Source organism: Balaenoptera musculus, chromosome 1, assembly GCF_009873245.2.
Source record: "Balaenoptera musculus isolate JJ_BM4_2016_0621 chromosome 1, mBalMus1.pri.v3, whole genome shotgun sequence".
Classification (NCBI taxonomy): domain Eukaryota; kingdom Metazoa; phylum Chordata; class Mammalia; order Artiodactyla; family Balaenopteridae; genus Balaenoptera; species Balaenoptera musculus.
In genome coordinates, this window is record NC_045785.1 from 28,723,623 (window position 1) to 28,733,396 (window position 9,774).

Genomic DNA, 9,774 nt, shown 5'->3' on the forward strand with positions numbered 1-9,774 from the left:
TCTCCCCCGCTACAGCGTAAGTACCTTAAGTGTAGGATAAATGTCAGATTTCTCAAGTATGCCTTACAGCAACTTGCATGTAGTGGATAGTTTAATACTTGTTGAATGAATGAAAAGAAAGAAACGAAATTCAGTTTTGCAGACAATTTGCTGAACCAAGATATTTCTAACTGTGAAAAACTGAATAATGCTTTTATCAGTCATACCATAAAACAGCAATGTACCCTGCTTTGTACATTAACTATCAACAGGTTTCCATTTAAACAAGATTTAGAACATTCTAATACCCTGCCAAATGTATCTAAATGATTTCTATCTGGTATCTGGTACATCTGTAGAATAAGACCATGTGTGATTATTTGTTTCTGCTGTATTCCCTGTCCTCCACAGTGGCAAATAATAGAAAGCTGCCAGAACAAATCACTCTAGAGAAGCTCCTCACAATTCAAAGGATTACCTCTGTTGGTTTCAGGTTCTTCAAGTATCACAAAAGAATCTTTGTCGGCACCCAGCCGAGGTTGAATGAAAACATCTACTCCCAGTTGCTTAAGTCTATCCACAGTGAACCTCCTCACTTTCTCAGGTGGCACCACTGCTGCTGATTTAGTTTGTTGGCTGGGCTCTTCCACCTTCTCATCTGCTTCTGTTTTTTTCAGGCCTTCTTCTTCCTCCAGGGCACAAGGTTCAGGTGCCACAAGCCCTCCAGCCTGATACTCCTCACTGTCCTTATTCCCAAGGAAGCTGCATTCCTGTTGTGCCACCGAGATGTCCCCAGGTGAAGGTCTAGCATCACTCTGCTCCTGTTTCTCGGGAATTTCTAGCTCTTCACTTCCTGTCAAATCCTTACTGCAAGACTCATCTGATCCAGTAGTGATCTGGGGTTCCTTTGAAACTGCAGGGAGTGCATTAATTTCCATTTCATATCCTGCACCTGTTGTCTGCTCAGAATCTTTGCTATGGTGGTCACTATTTATCTCAGTTGTATTTTCAGTGTCTGTGATTTCTTTGTGATGGCTTGCCTGATACTTAGATGACCTAGAGAAGGGAAAATAACCTGGAGTTGAAAATTATCCTAAACGTGAAACATTCTTATCCCTTAGCACGTAATGAATCGGTTAAATCAATTTTAAGGAAGTGAGGAATCTGAACTCTTTACACCAGGTGTTTGCCTCAAAACTGAATATTTATGAAAATTATAATCACAAGGAAAGAAGGTTCTTACTTCAGTAGCGCCATGGCATTTCCCTGGCAAGTGGGCCGGGGTTTACGTTTGAAGAATTCATGAACAGTTTTATTCTCAGGCATATGATATGGAAGATTAAGTGCAGACTCTATAAAATGGAACAAAACAAGCAAATACATATACTGTACATTCTGAAATGTCACTTTACATTCAGTTAACTAAACAACCAAAGCCATCACCAGAAATAGAAAACAATCCTGCCTTTAATAAAAGCAGGATCCAACTACAAAAAATTCCCTGAAGACCAGTGGCTTTTAAAACTAGCTGTGAAATCAAATTGATCCAGTAAGTTTTTTAAAACTAGAGATTCTTGGACCCCATTTCAAGCCTACTGAATCAGAATTTCTGTGGGGCCTAAGAATTTATAAATTTGAAAGGTTTGTAAAAGGGATCCTGATGCAGCCAGGCCATAGACAATCCTTTAAAAAACTCCCTCATTACCACCACTACAGTTCAGGAAGTTTTCTCAGTTTATACTAATGTTCCAGGGGCTTCAGAACAATGGCCATTCATCAAGATCGATTCTAAACTTGATTATTATAATCTCATTCATATTAAGATTGTTAAGAAAAAAAGGAAAGTCCCCAACATCCAAGTTGAGCTTACAAAGAAATAATGTGATTTGACTCAGTGTTTACCATACTGGTTTCTTTACCTCGAATAAGGCGCTGAGTCTCACTATGCAATTGTTTTAATGCTTCCTTACTTAACTTGGCTGCTTTTCTTTCCTTAAAGAAAACAAAAAGTGAGACTACATTAATGCTATTATCCAGAAAGATTGATAGATATTCATCCCTTAAAAGTCTGCTCTCTCCAAGAAAAGAGGATGGAGAGGGAACACTAAGCATTAATAAGATCAAAACAATATAAACTTCAGGAGCTCATTTATTTGCAAGTCTCATAGAATTAATTCAATCCAATTCATATTTGTGTCCCTACTATGTACAAACCAATATCCTGGGAATCAGGGTAATACGATAGACACAATAAAATTCCTGAAAAACCCACAATCGCCTGGGAAAAGAGCTCAACATGACAACTATATAGGGCTCTATGTCACCTTCCTCGTGGTGCCTTTTGATAACTCAGTTTCTTCTTCAAGTGAATAGACCTCACTCTCCAAAGATGGTTCCTTTTTCTAAAAGAGAAGATTGCAAATGGATTAACAGGGAAAAAAATTAAACTGACACAAGAGGATGTTGCTTACGCAAAGACTGCTTCTGCACTCCAACATCACATCACGCTACATTAATGATAAATCAATAATTATCAAATATAAAATGTTAGACACACAGCATCCTCTAATGCCTAGAAAACACATTAGTTGTCTCCAATGGAGCTTGGGCCCTCATTTCTTACACCTCTATATTACATCTTTCCCTAAGGAGGGACAATGACTTCCAGGAAGCTAATCTCAGGAAGGATGATTATGCTTCCAAACACTCAGGACCACGATGCTTTGACTGATGCTTCTCTTTGATACCCTTCCTGAAACCCTATAGGGTTCATTTCCTAGAGGCCACCAGATTATAAAATTTACATCTCTGACCCCTTTTTTACCTCTTTCTTACAAAACATAAAGTATCTTACTTTCCTCAACATTCTTATTAGGGCAATGAAAATACTAGTTTCCAAACAAGGTAGCACGTCTATCACTTGTACTGCATAATTCCAAAATTAACAGCTGAAAAACTTAAATCAATTGACATGTGTTTTTCTTCAGTTAAAAAAAAAATTAAGGCTCCAACAGTAAGTCAGAAAACAAAGCAAAGGTTAGAAGCAGTGGGTTAGCTCTAATTGCAGTCATCTTTTACTTGCCTTGTGCTTTTTTACTTTGTTTTTCACAGCTGCCCTTATTGATTCTAATGACTCTTCATCTTCTAATGGAGAGTTATTTTCCTCCTCCAACCCAGTTTCAAAAAGGTCTTTATCCACAAGTAGACAGCCACTGTCATTAAATAGCTGTTTCACATCATCTTCCTGGGTAACACAAAGAAAAAGCAAGATCCAATCATTTTCAAATCCAATGTTTTACAACACCATATAGCAATTTGCATCAGGACAGAAAAAGCTCATGCTTCATCAACAGACAAGTATATGGCATCCTAGAACATTATCACTGGTTCCTAATCCATAGTCATCCTTTGAAGTCCATGCTGTGATTTTACACAATTGTCCAAAACTAACTTAATAAATAGTACACTTGTTTTTGAAAAGTCAATTAAGTACTTCATTAAGCAACTAGCTTATAAAATTTGAGGATGGTTTTTCTAGTTAGCAAACAAGACTTTTGACTGATGGAGGCATGAAAAATCCTATGAAAGTTAATTTTCATCAGATCAGAAACAGCAAAGAATAACTCCACGTGCTCACAAAGAAAATCAGAAACCCATTTATTTGGAAGGTGTCCTCTTACATCCAAAGTGAAGAATGAGACCAACGGATTTGAAATCACATACCTCATTGCACGACAATCAACTCGAAGGTATATTCTGAGTGCAGAAACAACCTCAAGAACTAAAAGCAACTTTTTTTCCTAAAAGCAACTTTTTCTAAAACATTAACCTGCCTTAGAAACAGCAAATTATTCTTTTAAATGTACCTCATTTTTTGTTTCCTTCTTTTTCAGCTGCCTAATTTTCTCCGTCTTTCTCTCCTCTTTCTCGAGTCTTCGCTTTGATTTTACTTTTGTTTTTCCTCCAATTCCTTCTTTATCATGTATGGGTTTTTTGGAAATCTTTCTGTCAACTGTAAAATCCACAGAGTTTTCAGATTGGAGACTCAGCTCTAAGCAAGGTGTCACCTGGGTTTCAAGATTTTCGTGACACAAAGACTCCTCGATGTCACTCTCATCACTGTTCACCAGAGTTCTGTAAATCCTTCTGACTTTTCCATTTTTTCCGGCATGTAAGTTCTCCTTATCTTCCTCCTCAATATCGTCATAGGTAGTTTTCTCTGGAGAGGCATTTGTGCCCTCTCGTTCAGAATCACTCTCTTGTAGCACCTTCCTGCTTTTCAATTTCTTACTCACAAATATCTCTTCATCTGAATCTGGAGGAAACACAATTTTTTTTAGAGTCTACCGTCACTTGGCCTTCTTCCTAGTCCCCGTACTCCTCAAAAAACATATCCAATTATCCAAGTGATATATCACCTTGTAAAATTATGTAACTAACACTAAGAACTGATTGTAGCAAAGCAAATCTAAAAATATATTTTTAAAAACATTTTCCCTGGAAAAATATCTCTTACTAAGAAATGTAATTATATATATTTACAATGTGTAAAGCTGTTCTGATCCTTCTGGCAGGTGTTAAAAGTCCTTTTATTATAGGATGAATGCATTTAACCAGGCAATATGGTATCTTCTAGACACTTTATACATTCAATAATATAATAGAAATGGTTATTTTCAAAAGGGTACAAGCACTATTATTTTGCTTTTATAATAAACAGAACAAACAAGGTTAAGCATTAATAATTTAATAAATCAGAGAATAATGAAATTAATCCAGTCCCCTTACAACCCAAGCTCCCACATTCTATTCCTAAAAATAAAAGTACTGACGGTTACAAACCTTGTTCACTCAAGAGCCCAACTGTTTCACAGCTGCCCTGTCCACTGTCTGAAGGACTATCTGCTTCTTCTTGTGAAATGAGTTTTGAATCATTGATTTCTAGGTGAACCTAGAAAATAAGAATATACTTTGTATTAACCAGCAGGTGACAGAAAGCTCTAAGTACATAAAGTTACACAAATTATCATGGGATCATCAGGCTGAAATAAGGAAAAACCAATACAGTGGTGTAACAAAAGGATGACATTAAGAATTACTGGACAGGACTTCCCTGGTGGCACAGTGGTTAAGAATCTGCCTGCGGGCTTCCCTGGTGGTGCAGTGGTTGAGAATCTGCCTGCCAATGCAGGGGACACGGGTTCAAGCCTTGGTCTGGGAAGATCCCACATGCCGCAGAGCAGCTAGGCCCGTGAGCCACAGTTACTGAGCCTGCGCATCCGGAGCCTGTGCTCCGCAACAAGAGAGGCCGCGACAGTGAGAGGCCCGCGCACCGCAATGAAGAGTGGCCCCCACTTGCCACAACTAGAGAAAGCCCTCGCACAGAAACGAAGACCCAACACAGCCATAAATAAATAAATAAATAAATAAATAAAAATTTAAAAAAAGAATCCGCCTGCCAATGCAGTAGACACGGGTTCAATCCCTGGTCCGGGAAGATCCCACATGCCGCAGAGCAACTTAAGCCCGTGAGCCACAACTACTGAGCCTGCGCTCTAGAGCCCGAGAGCCAAAACTATTGAGCCCATGTGCCACAACTACTGAAGCTGCACACCTAGAGCTTGTGCTCCACAACAAGGGAAGACCCCACAATGAGAAGCCCACGCACCGCAACGCTCGCAGCAACTAGAGAAAGCCCGTGCGCAGCAACGAAGACCCAATGCAGCCAAAAATAAATAAATAAAATAATTTATAAAAGAAAAAAAAAAAAGAATTACTGGACAAAAAAACAAACTAAAATTCATTGTTCACCTTTGAAGGATATTATAGGCCAACTCTTTGAGTTATGGTAAATAAATTTAAAGAATCAAGCACTTATTGCGTTTTACTGTGAACTGTTTCTCAGTGTATCCAAATGACATGATAAATGACATCACAGAGAGGCAATCCAGATGTGGGAAACTCTATAGGTCAAACTCTGTGGTTTCTTTAACAGTAAATTGCAAGAAAAAAAAGAGGGAGGGGGACTTATAAAGAGAGTTAAGATATTTACACACACATATCACCGACTGCAATATGCAGGCTTTGTTTGGATCCTAATTCAAACAAACTGAAAGTATATGTATGAGTCAAAGAAATCTGAACACTGATTAGCTATTTAATATCAAGCAATAATCCTAAATTTTTTAGGTATGGTAATAATATAGTAGTTATCTTTTTTGGAAAGCCCTTACATTTTAGAGATTCATGATGAAATATCTGTGGATGAAATATGTGTGGAATTTGCTGCCAAATAATCCAGTTAGGGGGGAAGTGGGTGGGGGCATAAATGAAACAAGATCGGCATGATTTGATAATTGTTGAAGTTAGGTGATGGGTTCATTATAACAGCCTTTCCATGTTTATGTCTGAAATTCAGCCCCCCCAAAAAAATTTTTTTAAGTCACAAGTGAAAAATCTAAGGAGACGGGGGTATGTTGGGTGACTTGACTAGTTAGTGACCAAGCTTAGTTCATAGAACTCTGAATCAACTTATTAATAAGGGGGAAAATACATCTGTAATGTAATAGGTCACAAGGCCTCACCCTAATGGTTTCTCAAACAACTATTAAATTGATTTGAATGTTTAGTACAATTATTAAAATTATAACCAAAAATAACACAAATGGAGGAATATCACTGAGGATCATGATGTATGTGCTGATGATCCTCCCAGCAATGGAAAGCAGTAAGACTATTTGTGGATATGGAAACTGAGTTCAGGTAACCCCATAGCTCAATACATGGTGATACTCTTTTTTTTTTTTTAATAGATTGACTGATTGATTGATTTTTGGCTACGTTGGGTCTTCGTTGCTGCCCACGGGCTTTCTCTCATTGCAGCGAGCAGGGGCTGCTCTTTGTTGCGGTGCGCGGGCTTCTCACTGCGACGGCCTCTCCTGTTCCGGAGCACGGGCTCCAGGCACACGGGCTTCAATAGTTGTGGTGCGTGGGCTCAGCAGTTGTGGCTCATGGGCTCTAGAGCGCAGGCTAAGTAGTTGTGGCACACGGGCTTAGTTGCTCTGCGGCATGTGGGATCCTCCCGGACCAGGGCTCGAACCCGTGTGCCCTGCATTGGCAGGCAGATTCCCAACCACTGCGCCACCAGGGAAGCCCCATGGTGATACTCTTAATCACTGTATTCTAGGCAATCTGCAGCAGAACCAGCAACAGTCAGGACCAGGAACAGGGTGAGGCTAGAAGGTCTCAAAACACTCAGCAATCAAGATATTTTAGTGCAATATTAAAATAAAAAATCAAATGGGCAAATTATGACTCATGAGGTCAGCTGCTTGCTTTTGTAAATAAAGTTTTTTTGGAACCAGGGCCAGGATGAGCGTGAGGTGAGTGAGACAGAGTAGTGCAAACACAGGGTCGGATCTTGTCTTCATTTCAAAGTTTGATATTTTGTTCAAAATCAAATAATGGAATTTTTTGCATTAATTTTTATTTTTAAAATACTGCATTAAAATATTATCTTGAACCACAAGGTCCTACTGTATAGCACAGGGAACTCTATCCAATATCCTGTGATAAACATAATGGAAAAGAAGAAAAAGAATGTACATATATGTATAACTGAGTCACTTTGCTGTACAGCAGTAATTAACACATTATAATTCAACTATACTTCAGTAAAAATAAATTTTTAAAATTATCTTGAAGCGCCCCGTTAAATTTTGCTCCCAAGACGAGTGTCTCACTCCAGTCCCAGCCCCAGAAAAGAACACAGATCTGGAAACAGATGTCGTTTCTACGCCAATTCCGACAGCGACCAGCCAGTCACCTCCCGGAAGGCTCCGAGACTGGTACCTTCACCTCTCGGGACCCTGTGTGATGACCTCAGAGGCCTCTTCCAGACCCAAGTTAGAAGTCTCTAAGACTCCCGCCGTCCATTTACAGTTAATGCTGCCCCTCACCCTAGCGGCCCGGTTCGGCCTGGTCCTTCCTCCTTTTTGGGGCGCAGTTGGAGGAAGAGCTTCCGCCGCAGGAAACGCGCCAAAGGGGCGGGATGAGCAGGCTGAGCAGAGGCTGGCGGCGGGCTGCGCGCGCCGCAAAGACCAGGAGCAACCTCCCCGAGGGGACCGAGGCGCGGGGACCCCAGCGCCGGGATCGGCCGCGGGGTCCCGAGCGCGCGGGGCCCGTGGTTTTATCTCCGCGGGGCCGCGAAGCCGAGCTGCCGCGGTGCACGTAGTCCTCCCAGCCTCCACGACCCACTCGGCCGGCTCGACCCCTGCCCCACCCCACCCCTCCGCGCCGGGCCTCCGCAGCTGCAGATAGAGGCAAGTGCATAAACTCACCTCGGAAGCCACTTCGCCCGTCATGACTCCGGCCTCCGCAGCGCGCCGCTCAGGAAGAAGCTGGTCTCTGCTTCCCCCACCCGGGACGCAGCTGCTCCCACAGTCTCCTGCCAGGCAGCGGCGTTCGAGCTTTCGCGCCCAGCCACAGTGGAGGCCCCGCCCTTAACGATTTTCACCAATCCGGAGGAGGCTTTCTACATGAGGCCACGCCCCCATCCTGTCCTACCAATTGAAGCTCCTTCGGCCAGCCGGTTGAATATAATCTGGGTTAGGTTGGCGGGTCGCGGCTCCTCTTGTCAACTGAGGCAGGGGGAGGCTGGAGGTGTCCTGGCCGCCTGGCGGCCAGACCCTCTGGCCTTGCAAGAGGTTACCGTGCGAGTGGTGATCTTTGACCTTTGACCTTTACTGTAGCGCGGCAGCTCCCATCAAGCGCATTTTGAGGAGTAAGTCCTCCAGGCGGGAAGTGAGCTAGGAGAAGATCCCTGGGCACCTGAAGTCATCCCCGTGGGGATTTTCTCCAGGACCTCCTTTCCTGGAGCAGCTGGATCCCACCTGCTCTTTCTTGTACATGGCACTCACGCCACTGGGCATCAAAAAAGAAAAGCTTTGTGGGCTGCTCAGATACCAAAGAATATCCTTGGATAACCTTTATTATTTTATTTAAGGTTAATTCGAGTATGCAGAAAACACACACTCATCCCACTTCCATACTCTTTGGACAAGGCAGGAAAAAAAATTAAAGGTCTGGAGTCAGACTAATCCCAGACAGTTCTAATCCCTTGTCATTGTCCTGGTTACTATCTTTTTGCCCCTTCAGGTCCATTCTCTCTCTTTCCTTATCCTGCTCTGTCCAGGCAAGGCTGACTTCTCCGCACTGCATTATTCGAGCTCCCTTGCCCTCCAGATTCTTGTTGAGTCTAGCTACTGGAAGATATTTACAAGATTACTGTAAGGAAGAGATGAGTGCACCAAGAAAGAAAGGTCACGTTTACCTCCCCCACTTCACCGGCCATGATCCTATCCACTGACAGGGTGACCAACTCATTCCAGTTTTCCCAGGACTTGCCCAGTTTTAGCAATGAAAGTCCCACCTCCCAGGAATCTCCTCAGTCCCAGGCAAACCAGGATGGTTAGTCACCCTATCCACTGGCCTCCTCTTCCAAGTTACCAGCTTTAGCTGAGTTCAGATAAAAGTTCTCTTTCCTCATCTTCATTTCTTCACCTCCTTTCAACCCATGTCTGCTCCCACCAACAAGATCCCATCTTCCATCCTCTTCTCTCACATCTCAGTCTGTCCACCTTTTCACACACTTTACTATTAATTTTTACATTGATGATTCCTAAATATACATCTACACACTCTTCCCTCATATTTGGAGGGCTAACATTTATTGGGGGCTTACCTTGAGACAGAAACAGTCACAAGAATTTTGCAAGCATTATCTTATTTAATCTT

The 9,774-nt window shown here is 42.0% G+C and overlaps 1 protein-coding gene across 1 annotated transcript in view; it reads right to left on the bottom strand.

Moving 5' to 3' along the window:
• Positions 1-8,425, bottom strand: part of CLSPN (claspin) — a 29,086-nt gene extending 20,661 nt beyond the window's left edge. Inside the window, exons 1-8 of the mRNA XM_036851386.1 lie at positions 8,319-8,425; positions 4,822-4,930; positions 3,846-4,294; positions 3,062-3,223; positions 2,304-2,381; positions 1,899-1,971; positions 1,223-1,331; positions 458-1,035 (exon numbers count right to left, since the gene is read on the bottom strand). Coding sequence (XP_036707281.1) covers positions 458-1,035; positions 1,223-1,331; positions 1,899-1,971; positions 2,304-2,381; positions 3,062-3,223; positions 3,846-4,294; positions 4,822-4,930; positions 8,319-8,342 — 1,582 coding nt within the window. The 5' untranslated portion in view covers positions 8,343-8,425. The remainder of the gene's footprint in view (positions 1-457; positions 1,036-1,222; positions 1,332-1,898; positions 1,972-2,303; positions 2,382-3,061; positions 3,224-3,845; positions 4,295-4,821; positions 4,931-8,318) is intronic.
• Positions 8,426-9,774: the final 1,349 nt, after the last annotated feature.